Source organism: Simochromis diagramma, unplaced genomic scaffold (genome assembly GCF_900408965.1).
Source record: "Simochromis diagramma unplaced genomic scaffold, fSimDia1.1 OVJJ01000387.1, whole genome shotgun sequence".
NCBI classification, from domain to species: domain Eukaryota; kingdom Metazoa; phylum Chordata; class Actinopteri; order Cichliformes; family Cichlidae; genus Simochromis; species Simochromis diagramma.
The window spans coordinates 8389005-8414132 of record NW_024387152.1 but is presented as its reverse complement, the minus strand read 5'-3'; the positions used below and the strand labels follow the sequence as shown (position 1 = coordinate 8414132).

At 39.9% G+C, this 25128-nt stretch overlaps 2 protein-coding genes across 4 annotated transcripts in view; both read left to right on the top strand.

Annotated features, from left to right (window-relative positions):
- The first annotated feature begins 1603 nt into the window (after positions 1-1603).
- Positions 1604-14745, top strand: rhoab (ras homolog gene family, member Ab). The gene is made up of 5 exons (XM_040047498.1): positions 1604-1733; positions 9022-9179; positions 10586-10706; positions 11630-11760; positions 11965-14745. The coding sequence occupies exons 2-5, from the start codon at positions 9024-9026 to the stop codon at positions 12136-12138; spliced, it is 582 nt and encodes a 193-aa protein (XP_039903432.1). The 5' UTR covers positions 1604-1733; positions 9022-9023; the 3' UTR covers positions 12139-14745.
- Positions 14746-24400: 9655 nt separating this feature from the next.
- sema3h (sema domain, immunoglobulin domain (Ig), short basic domain, secreted, (semaphorin) 3H) overlaps positions 24401-25128 on the top strand; it is a 53109-nt gene continuing 52381 nt past the window's right edge. For 2 of the 3 annotated variants that reach the window (XR_005698260.1, XM_040047579.1), the window contains exon 1: positions 24401-24867. Coding sequence is in view for 2 of the 3 variants with exons in the window: in XM_040047579.1 (XP_039903513.1) it covers positions 24756-24867 (112 nt within the window). In the remaining variant the exon portion in view is untranslated. The remainder of the gene's footprint in view (positions 24868-25128) is intronic. The other variant, XM_040047580.1, reaches the window with a different exon arrangement.

Below are 25128 nucleotides of genomic sequence, written 5' to 3'. Positions count from 1 at the left end.
TGCTTGATATGGCTGGGTTATCACTTGTAAGGTACATTTGGGTGTTTGGGGGATGCTGTACATGTAAGGTTGTCAAGTCTTTAAGACACTTTGTGAGACAACATAGTCCTAGGAAAAATGTCATTGTTTTGGGAAACACCAAACTTCATGAGCTTTAGATAAAAATGGTTAAGAAAGATGAGACTGTTGTGTTTTGGCAGAGTTGATCACCCACAAGGTTTATTTTTCTTGCTTTTCATTACTTCCATTTTCCTTCTCTGTCTCTACTTTTGCTCCAGCAGATCTCGTTCACACTAAGGACATCTTTCTTTCTCTGTACTGTGGCATTTGCACAGACTTCTGTTGATTTTCAAATATATTAGTTCATCTCAATATGAAATAAAAGGCGATTGTATGAAATGTTAGTGAATGGTGTATTACTCTTGTGGTAATTGGTACCCTGCTGTGGAGCTACTATTGAATTTGTGGGTTCAGTAGTCATGTGAAAGAGTTTTTACATGTCACTATAAGTCACACATCAGACCTTCAGAATCCTAAATTTAGATTTTTGGGTTTTTTCAGCTTTCCTGAGCATTGCACAGTCCAACCTTGATGGGTGAATTTGCTGTGGCGTCCACTCCTGAGAAGACTGTCAGTTGTTTTGAATGTTTTCCACTAGTGACTAATCCTTCTCATGTATAATGATGAATTTATAACCCTTACCAGAATGAAGGGGAGAAACAGTTGCTTCTTTAAGATCATTGTTGATGCACTTCCTCCTTGGCATTGCATTAACACAAATACTACCAAAGCCTTTTCTTTTATAGAGGTGATCACACAGTAGTATTTATTAGAAGGACTTGGCTAATACTTAACTTCTTAATTCCTAGTAAAGTAAAAAGTGTAATTAATTTGGCATATATTATATATTGCCAGAGGTGAGGAAAACCTGTAGTGTAACATATTTATTTTGTTTTTCATATTTACAGGAACATTTTTACACAATTTCGTCTCCCTGCCTCTGAATTGGCTTGTTTTCTGAAATTGACCGCCAGGTGGGGCAGCAAGCACAAAGTTTTTCCTGTTAGGCTCTGGCTCTGGCACTGTTTAGAATTGGACCTTAAAGCTATAACTTGGGTTCAATTAACTCGGTTCTTAAAATATTTTCGCCCGTAGGGGCATAACCCCATCATTTATTTTATACTGGACCAGTACAGTAATGGCCACTGTCACTTGTTTAGCCCAAAGCTACAATTAGCTGGAACCTAAGGAAAACGAGTTACTGTTAAGGTGTAAGGAAATGTTGGAGTCAGTCGTTTTGGACACCGCGTAGTGGTTTAAGTAAGATTATTTTAGATTACCTGTAATTGGAAACCCTTGTAAAAGTCTTTTGGTTGGATAGAAACACTTACGCTGTTTTAAAACACATGTTAACCTGAGTGAAAGTCTTTTTTTTTTTTTTTAAATTCCACCTGTGAAATAGACTGTGTTTATGGCTCACATAGTACCCTGAAATTACACATTTCCACAAGTGTTCATACCAAGTCGTGCCCGCGCAGGTGTGGCTCTCAGGCTCGTGCCCGCCACCCCTCCCCCTCTGCTAGAAACTACAAACCTTAGCGGCTCGCTCTCGTCAAGTAATTCATTGTATCAGATTTAGACGGGAGGAAGCAGCGAGCGAGTCGGCTGGTCGGAAAAACAACTTTGGTCCGAGAAACACTGAAAAACCCAACTGCTAGGCACATAAACTGAAGGTAAACAACTTTCTGCGATATCCGACTATGATGAAATGTTGTTTCTTTCGCACTGTTATTTTTAAAAGTGATGGAAATATTTTTTTAAAGTTGCCCGGAGCTGAGCGAGGCCGTGCTAGCGAAGCTAAAAGCTAGCGATGTTAGCTTACGGTAGCTAAGTTAGCCTTTCCCCGAGCCGACCTCTATTTTAGTGCCGCTTCCGCAGTTGCTGTTCAGTTGTGCTGAAGAAAAAACTAGTGTGTGCTTATCGTAGAAAGTCTTTCGACCCCTGCCTCCCCCTAAAGAAAATTATCAGGCTCTACCGGGCACTGTTTACAAACTGTGCAAACTTAGCAAGGCTTATAAATGGAACCGCAAAGATTGGTCTAGATTGTCGAGTCTTAACCAAACAATGAGGCGATTTTCCTGACTTGCCTCGGCTGATCAGGCGGTTCTCCGGCGTCTCTTTTTTGTCTGTTAGTATGGCTGTTAGGCGGGTTATAATTTTCCCGTGACGAGTTAAAGATAAGAAGGGCGGTGTGAAAGAGCGTTGCGGTTTCTTTAAAACCTAAAATTCATATTTCTCGTCATTTTGTACGCTTTAGAAGGCGTCAGTTGTACTTGGGCGCACCATTTCTACTTATTAGGGCATTTTAAGAGTTGCGTTTTCTTTGAGACGCTTTGTGGCGAGAAGGTTTTACCTCTGGTAAATCGTACGTGTGTTATGTGTGGATCTCGTTTGGTGTGTAGTTTGGATGTTGGCCACCCACCCATTCTTCCACTGCGGACACACTAGCCATCTGTTGCCTCTGTGATGACGCCATTTTTCTGGTGACCCACCCAGTGGCTAGCTGGTTAAAAAAAAATGTTTGGTTTAACACTCCCGAGCTCTCACAGGCGACACAACTTTTTCTGTACCTTGGCTATAGTGGACGACCATATATATAGCAGAAGTCAGCTTTCTAACCCGCCACATGGGTGTTGCTTGGTGATACCAAAGTGATCTATCATCATATTTATGCGTTATGGTTATTGTTGATGTGACAGTATCATGGGTGTGACTTTGTGTTCTCTCACAGTTAAAATCAAAACTAAAGATCTAATGCAGTCTTGGGGAAATGGTAGCAGTGTATGTAATTGTCAAGTTGACAGAAGTATTTCCTGTTCTTTTTTCTTTTCTTTGACTAATAATGAGAAACTGTTACATGTAATCTAGTGCCGGAGCCAGTGACCACAATCTCAAAGCATAGCTTTTTGTATAGCATATAAATTGGTTTTAAAGTATTGTACATTAATAATCAAAGTAAATATTTCTTGACATTATTCTTTTCAATGTAGAACAGCCTCCAGGGTAACTCCTTCATAAGGTTCTATCACTCTGAATCTGCCTCCTAATACACGAGCAAGGTTTTACTGCAGGACTTGCGGGTTGTTGCCCTTGAAGCTGTTAACTAAATTCATATCCTCTCCACTGTAATAGAGGAAGATGATGGCTTTTGAACAGTATCCAATTTAGATAAATGGTCAGCTTTGTCAAAATAATTTCATACCGATTAAGACTTCTTACCCATACCACATATATATCAGTACATGCGTGATGACAAAGACAAGCCCAAAGTGTAGGATGGTGATGAATGGGTGGCTGGAATTTGTGTGCTGGTTATTGGTAATTGTTCTGCAGCCTTATTATCCACAATAGTGTCTCCAGAGGTTTGTACCAAAGAAACTGTAATTGTTTTTATTTTATTCTTTAAATTGCAGTTGGTACCATAATCATTTTTAAAATGGTGTATATTAAATGTTTAACAGTAATTTTATTGGCTGTGCTTATCTGTAGATCAACTGGTCTCATACACTTGATGGTATGCTTAACCTAAGCTAATAAAAGCTTCTGGTATTGATTATGGTAACTGGAGTCTCAGAACTGAAATGCATTTTGAAATTGTTGTTAACAAGAATTGATTGAGCCTTTGAAATTTGACAGTAGTGCTTTTACTTATGGTTTTCTTTTTCATTTTAATTGATGATTGATGACTGTGCCTCCTGTTTGCGGAGTAATTCAGTAAGATGTAGTTATCAACGAACAGTTATCAGAATGTAGTATGTAATAGGAACCTACATTTCTACTATATGTATTGTATTAATAAGGCCCACGATGTTGTTCCCTTTAATTTAATGTTGTGTAAAGTACACATTATAGTATGTGTGTTTCATTGTATGTTTATAACACTACATGGCTAATCTGTTCAATGCTGTAAAAAACATTTCCTGTTTATAGAACTGGGCTTGAAAGGGCATCACATATGTGCATACTTTAAAAGTAAATTTGTAAACCGAGACCAGAATTGCTCCCACAGTAACTTACAGTGGTTTTTATCTTCGTGTATCGTGATGCCCAACTGGAGCTGCTAGTGCTATTAGTTAAAACATTGAGTGTGGTAAAGTTCATTCAAGTATGAAATGCGCTGAAAATTCAAAAGAAAAATTGGATTTATTTTATTTTGTTTATGATCAAATGATCAAAAACTGTGGCATAAATAGTTATTTCCTCTAGATTCGTACCTGCCTGAAAAATGAGAGATGAACTGAACCGTGGGTTTAAAGAAATGCTACACCCTTAAAATAAATGAATTATCATCTGATCGCATACAGGGCAAAACCGAAACCGTGACGTACAGATTCATCTGCACTGTTTACACTGACAATGGTCTGATATTTACAGATGGCTGTCTAGCCACTTTTAGCAAACCAGCAGGGACAAACTGGAGTACACACAATGTTGAATCAAGTTCAGCAACATTGTACTTGGTTGGCTGAGATGACATCCAGTCAAAAAACCATGGGTTTGACCAGTGTGAAGAAGCTCTTTTCAATTCAATCTTTCACACAGACAGAATTCCTAGATCACGGGGGACATGGCCAGACGGCTAACTCGATGAGCAAATACTGTAAGGTCATAATTTAAAGGGCTGTCTTGACCAAAGGTAGCTAGTATAACAAGCTCGTCTTTGTTACTTTGACATGTAATGACCTGAGTTCCAAAGTAAATTCATACACCGTGTATCTCTAGCCAAACTGCTTACAACAGGTGACTACTGCCTACATTAAGTACAGGTTATGTTGGGGGAAAAATCGCTGAAATGCAAATATTTCTCTTCTTGAATACAGCCCTTGTGAGCAGCCTAGTCATTTCATTAGCTGAAGATCTATGACATGTTTTCAAGTCTGTAGTGCTTTAACAAACTAATAGCGCATACATTACCAAGCAGTTTTAAAGGGGATGTTTTTATACTGCATTTTTCCGTTATGTATGTGCTGTACATATTGATAATAAATTGCATTTCTTTGGGCTCCAATTTATTATCAATATGTACAGCACATACATGTTAGGTCACAGAAGAAGCTTGTGTCAAGTATCTGTCAGAAATTGAAATATTTATCAGCCAGCAGTCAGTTAACCAGCCTTAAGTGGGGGTAATTTTCCACCCTGGAGAATGTATGTGTGGGGTTTTTCCTCACCAAGCATACACACCTTATCGATGCCACCGTGGCACTTTCTAAAGGTTTCTTGTCTTTTGTTTTTGTTGTTGTTTTCTTTCTAGCAGACAAGATAATGAATCATCAGGTGCACAGTAATGTTTAAGGCTGTGTCATACAAAGTGAAAATGCTGACAGAATAGCATTTCACTTCACACTTGAATGACGTGTGAAAGCATTATGGAAGTGTTGTGTTTGAAAGTGGTTGTGTAACTAAACAGGACTGCTTTTTATAAGTAACCAGAAATGCCTACTTGATTTTTTTTTAATATAATATTTTAACAAACTAACAAAAAACTGCTGGCTAAGTGTATATTAACCAGTTGTCATTTGTTGCTCTCTGCTTCTCTGTGTACTCTTCACTGTAATTTGATCCTGTTGGTTGTCAACGTCGCTCTCATTTGAGTTAATCTAATAGACTCTTGCTGACTACCATGCTAATGGGGTGGGGATTTGCACGTGTAGCCTAGTCCTTACTATCTACAAGGTTATGAATGACAAGTGAAGTAACATGTTACCTTGGTTTGCTGCTCATCCAGCATACAACACAGCTTGTATAACCAGCTGTGTTTTGCTAAACTCGAACAATATACTATCTTTAGTGACAGTCAGCTTGCCCACTATCTGCGTTATCACCATGATGTCGATGTCTGAGAATGTGGTGTTTTTGAAAAGGACTTGTTACGTCACTCCTGTTAATTGGCAAACATGTCTAAATTTAGCATGGCTATGAAAAATGGGCTGCCTAAATTTTAACAGCCGATGATGATGTGTGGAAATCTTCATTTCACATTCTGTTTGTTTCAAACAGGTAGACAATGCTCAAGTTTTATTTTTTCATTGAGTACATCTGGATTTTAGAAAAGGAATGATTAACTAACTATTATCCTGTCGTTTAAATGTACATCTAGAGACACTAAGGGCACTTAGTCATTATTCAATGATGCCCTCTTGAAAGGTGCACGTTTACTTGATGCATTGGTCCAGAGATTTTACATTACAATCTACACGCCCTAAAAAAAAATTGGCAGGTATGTGGAAACGTGCACAGAGCGTCACAGTCATTGTCTGATGACAACATTACGTCATAGATCCTAGCGTGCTCACAGCTCCAGAATCTGAAAACACGCTTTGTAGCTTTCAATCATGTGTGGGATGGGCAACATTGTTATGTAGTTTTTGTACTTTGGCCATCAGTATTCACCCTAAGAACTAATAATCAACCTATATTAATCTTTTGACAGCACTTCTGTACTAGGTCATACTTACATTGTGATAATTGTATTTACTGAAATTAATGCCTAAAACCAGCTTTATATCATTTCTATTGCGGAGACCCCTGCTAGCTATTAAGCATGGTTGGTACGTTTAACGACTTGGTCATAGACGCATAACCAACATTCATCAAAAGGAGGTCACAGATACTCATTTTTACCTAGTGGGCAAATTGACTGTATACCCACCTCTAGGCTACAGCTGCCCCAATTCTTGTCTTTTCCTTTTATCCTCAAGTCATGGTGGGGGTGGTCTGATCCTTTTTTTTTTTTTTTTTTTTTCTCTCTCTCTCTTCTTTTTTTGGACGCCGATGTCCTACTTAGACAATTCATCTACCATTTATGAGATGCTTTCCATGCTTTTTAGATTTGATAACTAGAAATTGAAAAGAAAAATATGTAACATAATTATTAACTAATTTATGTTCACTTGCTTCATCCTCTGTTTCTTCATTTCTATGGGAAGGGGCTAACTGAGCAGAGCAGCGGGCATAAGATGAAGACAACGCAATTTGTTCCTGAGCGCAATACAAGCCAGTCCTGGCCAGAGCATTAACAGCTCTGTCACAGTTGCTCTGCTCGGCAAGCAAATTTAAAAAAATGAGAGAGTGAAGCCCACAGGGAAGAGCAGCATAGCCAGCGAATGACAGGAACTCTAGCATGTGTGAATTTAACCTGTGGTTGATGAATGTGTTCTGTGGAAAAAATCTTAGTGGTGGAAGTAAGCCCTTTGTCCAGATGTGCTGTGCTTTAGGAAAACGCTGCCTTTTCATCAGAAATTTACTGATTTTGTTGCCAGAAACTAAAGACTGTAGGCACATGTATTTGAGAATTTCAGTTGCATGCAAATTACTATATGGACGCACACACAAACATAATGGTATATTAACTAATTTTTATTTTCATGCAGCTGGGGTTTTATTAAACTATGGTACATCAATAAAACTCTGGTACCCTAGCAGATTAAAGGGGCCAGTTAAACAAAGATACATCTCCAGAACTGCAGCAGATTAACACCATGTTTTAGCTGACGGATTGAAAGACAACAGGAGAGGTGTCAAGCAGTTTGCTCTCTACCACGCCTCCACCTGACTCACTATGATGGAGATAGCAGGGTAGAGAATGATGATTGGCACTCCACACTGCTATACCTTCTCAAACCAAGGAGGAAATATCCATTCAGGGATGTGATTTATTAGCCCTGCTATGTGAGGTCCTGTTGTCCTTGTGCTGTTAGCAAGTACACAGTATATGTACTGTGTTGGTGTGAAAGTCTAAGCAGCAAGGGCCACCATGACAAATGAGCTATGTTTGATATGTGCTCAATGAATAAAGAGAGCGTTTCAGTGTGTCCAGCTGAACAACGCTAGCATTTAAAACACATTTCCTATTTAAATGAAGACAAGTCACCTTCTTTTGTCCTGTTTAGTGTCTCAGATTTTTTTTCTTTTTAAATGTGGCTGAGATTATAGTCATTTTCCATAGTTTAAACAGCAGTGCATATTAAATAATTGTAAAATATCTGTGGAGGTTCAGCAGAAAATCCAAAACACTGGCACTCATTTCGTGTCTTTAACATTCAGCTGAATGCAATTTCCCAACATGGACTGATCTTAGCTGCTGCAAACCAGTGACACAAGACTGCATGTCACTCATTTGCACTAACTTCCCTTAACTCTGTTGGGCAAGTTCATCTCACACCCACACTGGTGCGCTTGTTGGGTCATTTACAATAATGAATTACTGGAACCTTGACTCAGTACTTCCTAGTAGCTCGCATCTTTGTGCACCACGCAACACCTTTGTGATGTTGTGTATAGGTAGTGCAGAAAACGTGCAGTGCAGTTAGAAGAACAGGGGACAGTGTAAACACTACACGTATTCTTAAGTTACATGCACAAGACATTGGATTATTAATGAAAGTGGGTTACAGTTATTTACTCAATTTTACATCGAGAATGTGAACAACGTAATTAACCTTTTAGTTTTTAACAAACTATATGTAGTAGCCTGCAGGAAGTTTAACTTTACCCCAATACAAAATGATTCCTGCTCTTTTCTTTGCCATTTTTATCAAGTATACCCTGTTTTCAAATCGGTTTGAATAGTGATACCAATATATTTCTGATTATTTTCTGATTTCATTAATCATTTCACAACTCTGGGGGGCTTCTGAGACGGAGTTGCTTTTCAGCTATGTGGTTTAAAGGTGTTAAGTGTAGTGTTGCATAGTTCAGGTGCACCTAGCAACACTACCCTTCTATGTGGCACAAATGTGACTCAACTTTCACATTTTCCTCTGTTCTCATGCTCAAAATGGGCAGTCAAACAAGACCTGAGTAGCACAAATTTTATTTGTGAACAGGAGAGTAATTCTCCCAGTGGTTACAGTCAGTGCCCTTTTGATGCTCTGCTGTAATGCCATGCTATACATATACTTCATACAACGCTTTTCCTGTGGTTCCCTGATTAAAATGTTCCTTTTTGTATTCCACCAGGGATGGCAGCCATCCGTAAGAAGCTGGTAATAGTGGGGGATGGAGCGTGCGGGAAGACTTGCCTTCTAATTGTCTTCAGCAAAGATCAGTTCCCTGAAGTCTATGTCCCCACTGTGTTTGAGAACTACGTTGCTGACATAGAGGTGGACAGCAAACAGGTGAGACAACTGCAGGGATTCGAACTACTACACTGCCTACTGATACTTAATGTCATGTAAGAGTGGTGCTTTGGGGTAGATGCTTTAGACCTGTTGACCCATCTGCATAAGTGACTGTTTTACTCTGTGAACAAATGCCATTTAAAGATTCTTACCTGAATTATATTTTTTGAATATTTTACTAAAGTAGGTGACTCAGTCTTGGGTCTTCTAAATGTCACAGCACATCTTTCCCTTCCTTACTATCTGCACTGGTTTTTGTGCTGGGACTCATTTCCTGGGTGCTTAATCATGCTCAGTGCTTTAATTTTACCTTCAGGGCCAAGTGAGCAAGTGTTGAAAAAATGTACTGTTCCATTTTCACATCTTCCTTCACACAACAGCAGTCATCTGCTAAGTCTGGTTTCTTTTTGAGCTTGGTCATCATGTTTTACAATGTGTTTGTAGCTTGTGTGTTTGCACTAAGTGAGGATTATATAAAATATAGTAGGACACTCTGCTCTGGAGTTCAGTGGATTTGATTATTTAGCACTCCACACATATCCTGTGTGGGTGGAGTTAGTTCTTCCCAGATAACTGCGGCAGCCAGCCTCATCAGTCACAAACTCTTGAGTCCTGACCTCTTTGTGGGTTAATAGGATTCTGGGACGGGAAGTCTTTATTGGCTGTCTGATTTCTAACCTCCTGTGCTGCTGCAAAGGATTCATGCTTCTTGAAGTGTGACACTTTTCCAAATGCCTTCTTTTACCATTTAGATTTGCATTCTGTATAGAGAAGATGTTATGTCACTGTCATGTTTTGTATTGTCTCTGAAATTAAATGGCACGTGCAGAATGAACAAGAGCACAATTTATGTGAGCACATTGTTGGTATTTTTTCCCCTACCTCTTACAAATTTGGCACGTGTATTACATATACCAAGGCTTTGCAGAAATATTAATTTAAACTAAAATTGCTCTTTGAATGTGATTGATTTTAGGCAGCTTGTGGATGTTCTCTTATGTCTGGCTAATAATGTAATGCTTTATATGGCTTTCAAACTGGGTATTCAAAAGGTTGTGGAGAGAATATTTGAACTATCGAATGGCAACAGCTGGGAAAAAAATGTATTTATCATTTCCATATCATAGATCATCACTCTTTCAGGTCTTTTTCAAATTATAATTAGTGATTATGTTATCCTTGCCAGTTTAAGGTTGTAAAAAAAGCCTTTGTTGTCAGGACTGTCTGCTGCAGGTGTTGCTCACCTTCTTTGCTGGCTTCAGTGTAACAGTTATGCTGATCAAGATGAAAATTACACATTTTCCATCCCCTTCTGATCCTTTTTTAAAAGTTTTCCTTGTTCTCCTTTCATCAAATCTCATCTTTTGTCCTTCTTTGCCTTCTCTTTTCTCAATGTTGGTCAGGTGGAGTTGGCTCTTTGGGACACAGCAGGTCAGGAGGACTATGACAGACTGAGACCTCTCTCCTATCCAGACACTGACGTCATCCTCATGTGTTTCTCCATAGACAGCCCTGACAGCTTGGGTGTGTACAAAGCAAACACATTCTCGCAGTTACATACATTCATGGCATAAATAAAACCAATTCTCTCTTTTGTGTTTGCCACATTTCTGATTTCATTAGAAGATATTTCTGGACTGTTTTGATTGTGCACTTGCAGAGGAACTACTTACATTTGTGTGCACGCAGAGTAACAACTCGTTTGTTATGTAGTGTCATCCACTCCTGCTTTAAACAAAGTTGTATCTTTTTTCCTCATGATGATTATTAACAGCACTTCCATGATCACATGGAAATGGCTGTACATAAAAGTGATAAAAGCAGCAGAAAAATTAAACTGCCAGAGATTAATTAAATAAGATTCAATGAAAGGACATTATAGTTGTAATAAAACAAAGTCTTATTGCACGAAAGATTGTCATATATCTTCAAAGCAACATTTTTTGCTGACCAAGTAAGATAACATTTGATACTCAGAGCTCTGCTTTTATCTCCACTTTCTTCTTTTCAGAAACATAATTTGTCTGCATAAGCTTAAATTTTAAAGACTAATCAGAACGCTGACATCCTCCAATTTTACTCTGCTAACACATTTAAATGTAAATGCAACTGCTGTGACATCAAACTGCTTTGTTTTTGCAAAGAATGCAATGATGGTTTGTGGTGCCCACTTTTCCTATGAAAAAATGGGATTAAATAGTACTTTGTTTCTCCTTTAAGTGAGACACAGAGGGCTACAAAAAGATAAACAAGTCCACTGGAACAGGGCAGGGATGGACACATCACTGGAGAATGTCTTAAAGCAAAAAAAAAGAAAAGAAAAGAAAAAAGGGTCACCTCAGGCATAAAGGGCTCTCAATTAAATTTTAGTCTGACAGTTATAACACTTAAACAATTGAATTATTTGTTTGTTTATGCCTCCCGTCTCTGGTCTTTGTCCATTACAGAAAACATTCCAGAGAAGTGGACCCCGGAGGTCAAACACTTCTGTCCAAACGTTCCCATCATTCTGGTCGGAAACAAGAAAGATCTGCGTAATGACGAGCACACACGCAGAGAGCTGGCCAAGATGAAACAGGTGCCTGACTTTTTACTTAGTTTGAATTAACATGTTTGTTCTGAACTAAGCGAGAGTGAATCTTAAGTGTTCTTCTGATTTTTAGATCTTGAATTAGTGGTGCCGTGTTTCTGCCAGTCACTATAGCAAAAGCTGTTTGAGATTAAACACTTATCTAGAATATGTGTGTTCCTAAACTACCACTTTGTTTTTCTCGGCTAATAGGAGCCAGTGAAATCAGAAGAGGGCCGAGACATGGCCGGGCGGATTGCAGCATTTGGCTACATGGAGTGCTCTGCTAAGACCAAGGACGGCGTGCGGGAGGTGTTTGAGATGGCCACCAGGGCAGCACTGCAGGCCCGTCGTGGGAAAAAGAGCAATAAATGTGTGCTACTGTAAATTGGCCGTCATATTTGGACTGTTTTCACCCTGGGTTACTATACCTGGGGATAGGGCTTGGGAGGGACAGAGGGATTACAAGATGGGAGGGAGGGGGAGGAAGAAAAGAGTGCAGTAAATGACTACCGCTGTAACCTGGCTGTTTGTTGGACTGAATTTACCCTGGGACTTGGGTTTGAAAGGCTTTGATGGCAAAGTACAGGTGGGGAGACGAAGGGAAGGGAGGTGGTAAACGACTACCGCTGTAAACCATTGGGCTCTTTACCTGTGGGTTTACCATCTGGGTGGGAAATTTACACCAGCGACCAGCCAAATGCTGGAACAGTTACTTTTCAACAAGCCACTTACACTGATAAAGATCCTTAAGATCGAGTCCTTCGTAAAATCTAGCTGACTGGTAGCCCTGATAAAGTTGCTCATGAATTACAGGGAGTTGGGGACAATAACAAAATATTTTTAAAGTTACCTGAATGGATGACCAGACAGACGGAAGGGAGAAACGGACAGCACAGTAAATGAGTACCACTGTAAAAGGCCACCAGTGGACTTCATCCCCAGGTGCTCATGCCTGGAATTAGGGCTAAGATGGTGTGAAGTTTGGAAGATGGAGGGATGGGATGTATGAAGTTCTGAAGTGGCCACAATAAGACAGGGAAGCCAGGGCATCACTTCCTAGTTTTGCACTTTTATCTTCCTCGTTATATGCTGTAGGTCAGTTAAAACAGCCCTCAATAGGAGACAAATCGCCAGTTAAATTGAGTGCTCCTCAGAATGGTGCTTGAAACAAATTTGAGGTGTATTAGCTAGCACTTCAATCCGATGGAAGAAAAACTCTCTTATTGATAGGATTAAACTAGTAGTCACATGCTGTCAGGTGGGTTGTGTTATTGGAGAGGCATGGAGCATGCTCACATGCCATTTAGTTTCTCTTTGTAGTTAATCCTCTGTTTATAGACTCTGTGACAAACACATTTAGCCTCTACTCTTACTGGATAATCTGTTGCAGACACCTGACATTGAGTGCTGTTGTTATTTGAGGCTAGATGCTTGTTTTAAACGAGATCTGAAGTGTATCTTATCACAATCTGCTTGCTTCAGATGATCTTAGTGTTTTAGAAAACACAGCCAGGTTCAGTTATTTCCAGGTTAGCAGCAGTGTGCCTTTGGTGGCCAGACAAGATGAGCATAAACATGCAGCTGGTTTGTCTACTTTAGTTCACATCTGAGGGTTCTTTAACATTTAAGTTCTTCAGACTGAATCAGTGGAAGTGGCGGGTGAATTGTGGTCCCATTGGAAGACAAAGGTAGCTTCCTGTGTTGCGTAGACCAACCTGAGCAAACTGCCATGGCTCTGCTCCCATCCCTTCCTGTTCCACAGCTGGCCGCTGGTGCTCATCCTCCTCTGGTTTTAGGCCAGGACAAAGAACAAGGAGGGGAGAGTAATGTTTACATGCACACCACTGATTTCCTTATTTGGGATGAATGACGATGAATATTACGTGTGTGTGCTTGTGTAGGCATGTAGAAGGGTCATGTGTACATTAAGCAGATCGGGTAAATTTTTGAGGGGGGAGGGAACGGATGCCTGGGATTTACCATCCCTTTTACAGGTTGCCTGTTAGTAACTCTCATCTGCTTTAACGGTTAAAGAGAGACAAACAACAAAGTGACATGACCTTTTTATCCCAGAACAGTGCATAGAAATGCCAGAATTGTCAGGTTGGTCAGCCAGGTGGATTTTGTATAACATGCAGGTGAGCCACATCAAAGAAATAACCACCTGCTGCTAATATAGTTTTGTTTTGTTAAAATAAAGAAAAAAGAAAATGTAGGCATGGCCAGTCTGAGGATTGGTTAGTCACCAGCCTTTCCTGACTTTACTGTGTATTTTGCTAACACATTCTGGCTCTCTTCTGTGAAAGTGTTGCACCCTCCTGTTCTTCTTCCTGGTCTACAGGGAGGAGCCTGTTCTAGAAACCAGTCTTGTGGTGTTTGTTTTTATACTTTATTTCCAACTTCTTTAAAAAAATGTCATAAACATATGTTGTCTATCAGTATTTAAGAAAAAAAAAAAAAAAAAAAGAGGTGGAAGACTAGGGAATACTTATGTTGCTTTAGGTTTTTGTTTTTTCCTTCTCTGTGCTTTACCTGAATCTTTCTGATGATTTACTGTTGGTTTTAATAACCAATCAATCATCCCGCCAAATGCTGTTGTTGGGCAGTCAGGAGAAAGGCTGGCCTCTCGGCTGCCTGTCTAGAGCATCGCTAGGACAATTAGTGCTGGCTTTTTTTTTTCTGTTTGTTTGTTTTTGAACACACTGTTAGCTGAAAAGACAAAAAAGGAAAGCAAACTTTATTCTCATGTACAAATCATTTTTATTTCTAGTTTTTATTGTATTTTTAAGTCCTTATTTTGGATGCTGAAGTAGTGATTTAAACAAAGGAACAGGAAAAAAAACAAGCTGTATGCAAAGTCTGTAAATATATTAAAAAAAAAATAGGAAAAAAGATGTGGGTTTGTTCATACTAGGCTATACACACGCACATGACTGGAAACTATTTGTAAACTAGCTTTGGTTTGTGTAATAAATTACTTTCTATAACACACAACTCCTATTCATTATCGTCTCCAGGTTGGGGAAGAGCACTTTGGCTCAGTCAATAAACATGTAATATAAATGAATGGTTTAGTGTTTAATGTACTGGTGCCTTTATGTCTTAAGATTACAACACTATGTCTGAATACATGACAGTAAAACTAGCACGGGAAATCTAGAGAAAAATCCAGACAGCAGCTGAGGGGAAGTGAAACGACTTGAGATGCAATAGAGCATTTTAAAAGGAACCAATTCTTTCTTTTTTCCTTTTTAAGCCTTTACTCGAGAGGTACATTTCAGGAAAAAAAAGTAACATGAAGCAAAGACTCAACTCAAGGTTGCTGCAGCCAGAAACTAACTTAATGTTACGTGGGGGATGCACTAAATCTAAATGAGCTGCACAATACAGCTCAGGTGATCAGGGTTTAGGATTTAGTCTCTCACAGGAAGCTTCAGTCATGTTCTTAATCTTAAAGTCATCCACACTTAATTTGTGCTACAGAACGTGGTCATTGTTTTATACTTTGTGGTCTGAGATCAGTTCAGACTGAGAAGTCTCAACTCAGGATGAAAATATGAAATTGCATTCCCACTGCACCTTTAAACGTCAGAATGAGCTTAGATTAAATAAAAAGCTGATTCTCGCTGAAGTTTGATTACGACCTTGATAAATAACCAGTCGTTAGGATGACTGCTGCCTGGGGAGCAGAAAGTAACACCATACCACTCAAAGATGATGTTCCTGCGCTGCAGAGAGTGTGTGGGATGCTGAGGTGAGGCAGTTTCAGCCTGCGTGGGACGGTGCTGGATGTTGTGGGGCAAGTAATCGAGAATCTGCGAGTGTGTGCGGAGTGTGGTGCCACTCGGTGTCCAGCAGTGGTTGTGTAATGCAGCGTGGAGGAGTGGAAATCCAGGAATAAAATGGATTAAATGTATGAGCAGGATGGTACTTGCATGGAGCTGAGCCTACATACCCCTTTGTGTAACTTAAAAGAAAAAAATACCTCTGTGTAGCACATGTAAGCAGTCAAACGGCGTGGACTAAATATTATTTTAAAAAAAAAAATCTGCCTGTGTCAGTTCCTTTCTTGTGCTGCCAGACACTTTGATGTGAACACAGAAATCATGATTTGGAGAGTAATGATCGCCATGGGCATCAGAGTGCAAGAGGACACAGGAACAGAAATTAAGCATTCATTTAATATTCACAGACGTAGCATAATAATGCCAGGCCATTTCAAAAGGAGGGGATATCAGAAACTCCGGCTGCTTTATTATTTAAAAAAAAACAATGCTGTGCAAAAATCTTGAGGCACCATCGTCTCTTTATTATTTTGTTTCCAAGCAGCCTGACTTTCTTGTCATTTTCTAAAGTGGTCTCGACCTATAGTTCTGAGTTTTCTGAGTTATAGTTTTCTGAAGGTCTTCCAAAGCTTTTCTTTAGGCATGTTTTCTTGCACAAACAATGAGCTATTAGCCAAAAACTTGGCTCAGTGGAAGGGTGGCTATCAGGAAACCATTCTTAATGAAGGAAAACAGGGAGAAAAGGCTGATGTATTACAAGTTACACATTAAGAACTTGACTGAAAATCAGCAGGAACAAGTCTAATAGAGTGATGAATCCAAAGTATACATTTGTGGTTCAAATTGTCATCAGTATATAAAGAGGAAGTCAGCAGAGAGGTACAACAGTGAGTGTCTACAGCCATCTGTAAAACACACTGGAGGCTCTTTAATAGTTTGGTGCTGCATTTTAGCCAGTAAGTTTGGGGTGCTTGTAGAAAACTGATGGAAGTAGACTTTGACCCACCATGAAAAACTATCTAGAATGCGTCTGATTGGCCACATCTTCATTTTTCAGCACAAGAATAATCTCAAACATACTGCCAATGCAGTAAAACACCCAGTGGAGCACAATCGGTCATGGATTGGCCTCCTCAGAGCCCAGATCTCAACATGATTGAAGCAGTGTGGGATCATCTTGACAGAACAGAACAAAAGGCAGCCAACATCCAAAGAAGAGCTTTGAATGTCCTGCACTATTTAAAAGAAATAAAAGAAAGCTTGACTAAGAGTTCAGGCTGTGTTCAAAAATAAAGGTGATTTTGATATTGGAGTTGTGCAAACTCTATTTTTGCCTTATATACTGTATTTACGTGTATTTACATGCACATTTCCATAAATATCTGCACCAGTTTCCCATTTCCAAAACATAAGAAAATGAGAGGTACTTTAAGATTTTTGCTCAGTACCAAGCATATATGGGAGAATTGTGGGGTATGGTTGGAGGGCGACAAATTAAATGATATAGAAAATATGCCTCTAGTATACAGGTAGGAGGTCGTCTCCAACAGTAAACTACAAAAGCCACAGTGGGCGGATGTGAGAGGAACCACGTCAACTTAAGCCTGCCAGACTGCAAAGGACCGACCTCCGTGACTGCGGACCTTCTTGTAGGAGAGGGCCTCATCCAGAAACAATAAGCTGTGTTGTACTCTATTCTTATTTTACCGACTCTGCCCTCGTGATCTCATCTGTTTCCTGTTTGTCACTAAACGGGCACAGCCTCAGTCTCAGTAAAGTTTGTAATAACCGTATTAAAATGCTGTTACACTTGCAAAGTGGCAAACACAACACAGACACACAAGAAGCAACATTGTTAGAACCACTGTAGTTTGTTGTAGTCACAGCTACACCAGCTATGACTATACAGACAGACACTTAAGACATATTAAGGGTATTCCCGACTTAATAAAAAGCACCTCCTCAACTGTGAGATCTCTGCTGGCTAGGCAAGGAAATGGACTGGGGCTCTCTAGAGACGCATTCAGAGCGAAACCCACGAAGTCGAAGAGGAAGGAAGGAAGTTCGTCACTGCCTACTCCACCCAAAACTGGTGGCATGTAAGACATAAGACGCGCTGTCTCTAGCGCAACACTTGTAGAGGAATGAGCTGAAGGGGAGGGTACCGATGCTGCTTTCTTTCTTTTGCTGTGTGGCTCCTTCCCCTCCCGTCTTTCTTTCTTTCTTTCTTTCTTTCAGTCAGTCAGTCAGTCTTTCCCTCTCTCCCCCTCCTTCTCTTCCCTTTCGCCTAACAGCCGGGGAAGACTAGCGAGCAACGCGGCTCAACTGCCGACTTTATATACCGCTCTATTTTTAGCCACTCACGGGCCCGACTATTTTTAACCAATATGAGCTCATTGCCTGGTCCGCCTATCCAATAAGATAAGAGGAAGATGAAGGGAGTCGTCCAATAGGTGCTAGGAAAAAAGAGAAGGGGGCGGGTTACACAAGAGTCTGTTATCTGCAGTGAAACGGTCGGCTTGTGAGGGAGGCAGCAAGGGAAAAGGAAAGACCTCTCACTTTGCTGCATTTCCTAAGGATCTTTTTGAAGTTCATCATTATTCAGACTCGCTGTTCTACAGCCCAAAGCGGATCTGCATGGAGGCAACGATTTTTTGTCTAATTATGCACCTAAAATTGTCTCTGATTTCTTAGAAGCGATAACGATACAATACATAGTTTTAAATTGTTTTAAAAATATTTTGTTGATCCCATTTATATAGAGGAGATTTTCGAAGAGAAGTGTGTGAAAATCCAATTAACCTGCCTAAACCTCTTGTACCTTCCTTGCAGAAGTTTTCACATTATGTTTTAAATTAGCATTAGCTAGCAATTGTTATTTTAAATATGTTAAAAAAAAATAGTTAGTGATAATCTTTCAGTAAAAGCTAACCCCAAACCAAGCTATAGCCCCTGGCTTGAATATGTAGGCCATAACATTTTGTTTGAGATCCATCCATCCTACAATAGACGGCCTTCCCAGGATGGGATGCCGTCTATTGTAGGCTGAACACAGAGAACCATTCACACTGACACTTAAGGCAAATTTATATTCTCCAATTAACTAAACCCCACGAATGCCTTTAAATGTTGCACTGAAGCCGAAGTATCCTGAGATAACCTGCGTAGACAAAGGGAAACTCCACAGAGGATTCAAACCCAGGACCTCCTTGCTGTGAGTCAACAGTGCTGGCCAGTGTACCCCCCTCTTCCATCCAGATCAACTGAACACGATCAGCCAAGGGTAATTTAAGATGATTCTCATTATAAAACTGAAAAAACAAACAAAACAAAAAACATCTCGTCAACTTCCTGACAGGAAAAGATCTCATTTCATGTGAGCATCACTGCAATTTAACTCTGGCCCAAGATACATGACTACAACAGTGTTGACGTCAAAAATGTCTGGCCCCTCAGTCTGGAACTATTTTTACTCACAACAGAAACATAAAATTTTCACAACAACGTTGTCTCGGCAATGAATAAACAACTATGGATTAAACTGCTGCAGTACTATTAGTTTGCTGTGTATGCTACTGCCTTCATTTTATATTTGCCCTTATAATCTGCCAGTGTCGAGTGGCCCTCTCGAATCACATGCATTAGATCATATTACTAGATTATAATTTGCAGATTCATTATTATAATTACTATTTTGTTTATTAAACTTATTACTGTGATGTGAACTAGTTTTAAGTAATTATATGATGCTAGGTAGCTTTATCTTTATCATAATAGATTTGACTTTTATCCATAGAATAATTAAAGGTTTTAAATAAATGGTGTTGACTATGTAATAACAATGTAAAATATTTGCGTGGCTAGGGTTGTGGTTATATACAAAATCTTTAAGGGGGCTGCTGCCTCCCATGCCCACCTCTGGAAACATCTCTGTTTAAAACAACTTCATTCTTAAAAGAACTTTTCCCCATTAACAGCATTCATGAACAGTGTTGAGGTTTTCTAAAAACCAATACTGGCTGAAACTGACTGAGTGGTTTCACATACATCATCCAAACAAGCCTGCAGTGAATCATAAAATGACAAGACTCGGAGTTGTGTCGTAACAATACCTATTTCCTTATTCTTAATTAGCAGAGCCATCCATGCGGCAGCTGCTGCCCAGATTTGCCTGTCACACCCTTATACTTTCCCGATAGTCGTCTTTCAATTAGACGATCTTCGGTGGTGGCTTTGGACTGGTAGGACTGGCTGCTCGGTCCTCAGTGTGTGTGTGTGTGTGGGAGAGAGAGAGACTGGTGTGTAGTTTTTGTTATGACTTTGGACGGAGGGTATGACAAGGATTTCCCCGTGATTGTGACTCATCGATACACCCACCTATTCTTCTTGTTTCCAAAAGTTTTATTTTTAAACGCTGGGTGTCCTGTCACCAGTGGGTCTCTGTTTTTCCGGTAGAACAAGAATTACGATTCACGACACAGTTAAAAAAAATAAAAATAAATAAAAAACAGAAGAAGAATAAAGCTGCCAGTTGGGTGTCTTAGCTGTTACTTCATAAAAATGCTAATGTTTTGGATCTACTTTTAATTCACTAACAGCTGCCGCTCATCCCCCAACAAAGCGCGCTCACGACAGCCGCGCCCCCGCACAAAAGGTTCCAACACATCATGATGTGAGCGCGGAGGACGAGAACGGTCAAGTCCACTCCCTCCAAAACACTCTCCACCCTGCCATATACTCCATATCATCTGCTAAAGACTTTCATTCCCGACCTCACCGTGGGATTAAACCGGACTGGCTAATTTAAAAATATATTTAACCCAATTTAAAATAGCCAAAAACCAAATAACGGCAGTCGTAAATGAAAGTTGAACCATTCATGAGGATACAACCACTGTAATAACTTTTAGCTATGTAAGCGTTCTATGTTTTATTCTAACATCTGAATAGTATATTAAAAACATAACACAAGGTAAGTTCACTCCACTCTGAGATGACTATTATCATATTCTTACTATATTCTTACATATTCGCTGTAACAGTTCAGGCCACACAATGTCAGACTGACCTCTAGCGGTACAAGGGCGTCATTACAACTGTGTCGCTCGGTGTTCTGGTGAAACGCCAGAGATTACGGTTAGTCCAGAGTCTCGCGGGATTACGAGATCACATTCAGGTAAACAGTAAGAAGAAACGTAAGGTGGCAGCATAGTCCTACCCCTCTGATGTAAGTGCACTATAACCACCGTACTGAATAGGTGGCACAGACAAGGTTACACTTTAGCACCCTGACTAAATTATGGCCAACTTTTCTTTCTTTCCAGATGTTTATAGTTTCGATTGAAATATGAAAGTCACACGAGCATGCTAAATCTTTTCTTATAGGACAAATATGGCACATAACCTGTATATAAAGGAGTTAAATAAACACTGCTGTCATTGAAAGTAATAATTAAGCAAACAGTAATATAAAATTTGAAGTGACCCAGCTTGAAATAATGGTTCAAGCTAATTATGACTTTATGACTCGAATTACTCCCAGCCCCATTATATCCCATAGTGCAGTAAATAAACATGGCTACAGTTTGTAACGTTTGACCTTTCAGAGCTCTGGTGTTGATTCTCAGTCTGTGATTATTTGCATCAAAAGGCCACTTAAATGAAGCTGATGCTCATTTGTTTTTACATCACTTACACTGGTTTGTGAACCATTACTGTCATTAACAATTACTGGTCATCAGGGTTCATGTCATGTCTGCCTTATAGGGGTCCATAAGCCAAACAGAAGAAAACGACGACAATGAGCTGCTCATTAACTGCTGCATTCTCACTCACTTCACGAAACACGGGGAATGTGCATGAGTCAATGGACGTGTCTGTGTGTGCCTGGTTTGCAGAGAATAGCTGCGGTGGGATCCAAGACCACTAACAATTGGTCTTAGCAGCCAGAGTTTGCATGCTAATTGACAAATGACGTAACGTGTCAAAGACAAATCGGAGGCTTTTTGTTCAGGCTGACTGGGAGGTCATTAGTTGCAATTAACAAGCAGACTGACTCTGGCAGGATTAGCAACGAGCTTCTAATTATCCTGCCTTAATGACCTGAGGGTTTAAAAGGTTCCGGTAAGAGATGGATGCAACATTAATATTTTTAAGCTTGTCATTTTACACATTTTCTCTTTGGGTATTAGAAATGTGAACATCAGAACCAGGAGAAGAACCTGCATCATCAGTAGCATGCTAAGTTCCTGGTGAGGATTTCTGTTTGGCCCATTACTGACAGGTGAAACTGTAGCTTTACCAGATTCTTGCGCAATTTCAACCAGCTGTTTACAAAATGCACATCGAAAGACAGCAAATGCTGACTCAGTAGAGACTTATATGTGTAAATGATTACTCCAGCATCCCATTCTTCCTCATTTTCAGTCGCAGTAGCGTTATTCTAAAATGTCACGTCTGACTTGACGTTTAACACTTTACCAACAGAAGCCGTAGAAACAGCTTCAAGGTGCAATAGGACAGGAAATATTAAAAGTTGTAGCATGAAATTCCATTTCCCCAACACTTAATCAAAGTAATCCACAGTAAAAACACATAATATCTGTGGGATTTTCCCCAAAAATTGGGCTGTATTTTTATTTACCTACAGTGTACAGTGAAAGTGAAAGAGGGAAACAATTCTGTTTTTTACCAGAAAGAAGAAACACCAGAAGTGATTTTAAGTAGTGAGTAACTTCCAGGTATTTCAAAGGAACTCTATTTCCCTTTTTAACCTGTAAATATGCTTTATTTTTAGGGGTATGGCCATATTATTTAACAGCTTATACTTCCCTTCTTACATCAGGTGTACATCTACATTTTAGGGGTACAGATGACATAATGGAGAAGCTTAACCTCCCCATTTTACATTGTATGCACAACTGACTTTTTTAGGCATGTGGGCCGAAGTATGGAGTGGTTTTAACCTCCCCATCATATATTGTATGCTTACATTACTTTTAGGGTCACTTATAACACTTAACCTTGCCTTTTGAGGATAAGGCTATAGCAACACTTGTAGTATTGAAAGAGTGTTTGTTTTTCCACTAAAATACGTAAAAGTTACTCACTTACCAAAGGTGCATAGAGTAAAAAGGTTTTTTGAATTCTTTCTAAAAAATTGTATTGTTACCTCCTTATTCTAGTGTACTACTATCTGCTAAGTTTTTTTAAAGGTATGATTATAACCTTCAAATAAAAGACCTTGTAATTTAATGCTAAATCTGGAGGGCAATATTATAAAGTGCTATGCAATTTTTTTTTAACTATCAAAACACCAAAACACAAGTGATACAACACATCCGAACATAAAACATCTGCATATCTATTGCATAGGATCTCTCTGTCCTGCGTTACCTGTTTGTCTAAAACACAAAACTAGTCCGGGCGGTTAGTGTGGGACATGATGACTGTGTAAAAGCAACACTACTATATGCACTGTTTTACTTGCAGGTGATCTCAGCATGGGTGAAAAAAGGACTGGCACTGCTATAATGAGAGGTAAGCAGTAGTACTGCTGGCTGTACTGTAACTGCAGAAATAATCATGCATTGTTTCTAAGTGATACAAAACAGCACATGAATATATCTGAGGTTCAGTTATGCTCATTTTCCTTGGCCACACCCCGAAAGAATCACTTAATTACCAAGAGATGCATTTGCAGTGACGTCTTGCCCAAGGTCACTTTAGTAGTGCATAGTGTCATCACAATGGGAGTCTCTATGGATAGAGAGAGTTTTTCTCCTTCACTAATTGAATAACTTAATTAATGACCGGGTTTGACCAGATTTGACCTCCACGAACTGTAAGCTTTATGAGGTTGTGTAAACACCAAGACAGAGGACATCTAATCACATAATTAAACCGCTGGGTCATATTTAAAGAAAAACCTGCACTAATTATGCAATAACAAACAAGCTCGGAGAATAAATCATTTACAAAGCAGAAATCCTCAGAGGGAGCATATACTTGTTCATTTGCACGTAACCTAAATTCATTATTTATCCAGGAGAATGAATAAATCGTCCCCGCTAGCCTGTGATTGAACTTGAGCTGGTGAAAAATTCAGCCCGGCGCAGCTGTACTCCAGTGAGTCGGTATCTAATGAAAATAACAGAGCAGGAGAGAAGGCACGGGCTCGGTAATGATTGCATTTGGGTTAGGAGTGGAAAAAGAGAAAATAATGAGGATAAGGAAAGAGACTGAGGGGTAGAGTTTGGTGTTTTGCATGGGTTGTTTTGGAACTGATTGTAAGATCTCACTCATTTACTTTTAGTGCACCTCTTGGCTCGGTCCCTGATTGTGTTTCATGAGTTGGTCTCACCTGAACGCAGTCCTGAGGCTGGAACCTGCGGTTCATAGAAACGCTAAAACCCTTTTTCGCCTCTCATAAAAAGTAGATTTATTCTTAATCGATTCTCAAAACCTATTTTCATTGAGTGGTTAACACAATAAACATGTGTCTATACCTGTTGCTTTAAAAAAAAAAGTTTCCATAATCTTTTATCAGCCACTTTTTCTTATTCTATTTATTTTTTGATAAGTATAAAGCCATCAGAAGAAAAGAAAAAGAGTGAGCGAGAGAGTAAGCGCAATAAGGAGAGGTCGGTAGAGAGACTAAGAGAATGGTGCATAAAGATGAAAGCTGATTTCCTCCGTCTCAGTTCCACTTTAACAAGGTTTTCCTGGAGCGGAGTGAATAGGCGAGCACGTCTGCATATGTGTGGCCACAAAGATCTCGGATTTTTCTTCTCCTTCCTGAGAGAGAGAGAGAGGGGGGGGGAAGGAGGGAGGGAGGGAGACAGCGAGCACATGTAGAGAGGAGCTGGGACGAGAGACAGAACAGTAGAGAGCTGTCAGGCTGCGAGGAGGCAGCAGAGAGACGACTCACTCATTTTCTTGGAGTACGTTTTGCCTCCATCTCTGACGCGTGCGTGCACAGATAGCATCGCAGAAACAAAGATGGTAAAGTTTGAGCGTGAGTGCTACTTCTTACCTTCCTGTGAAAAACTGTGAATCATTTTAAGGATCTGGACTTAAGCCTGACACACTGTGACTGTGACTTCACAGTTTACTTTGGCAGGCAGGTTAGCCCTTTCTCTGAGTTCTACACTGAGTTAGTGTGTCAGTTGCCAGAATTCAGTAGATTTGAAGCCGGACTTGGACTCCCCGTGTGCGATGAGGAGAAGGATGTACTTGCTGGTGGTGGCGGTCTTGCTAGCCCACCTCGGTGCCACCTTGACAGGAGCGTGGAGAGCATCTCAGCCCAGACTGCAGTTCACACACCCTGGTAAGAAGCAGCACGTCCATTTCTGAGCATTTCTCTTTATGTTTCCTTTAGTGTTTCAAGTCTTGGTTCCCCACACGTACATGCAGGTGGCTGGAATCATGCTTCACGTTTTTTTCCCCACTTTTCTTTCTTTGTCCTTCTATTAATGCCCACACACTGTTATGCAATTCATGTATAAATTATACAAAGCCTTTCTGTTCATGTATCTGTCTCCATCAGCCCTTTTCTTTCCTATATTGTCCTCCAACTCTCTAACCACCT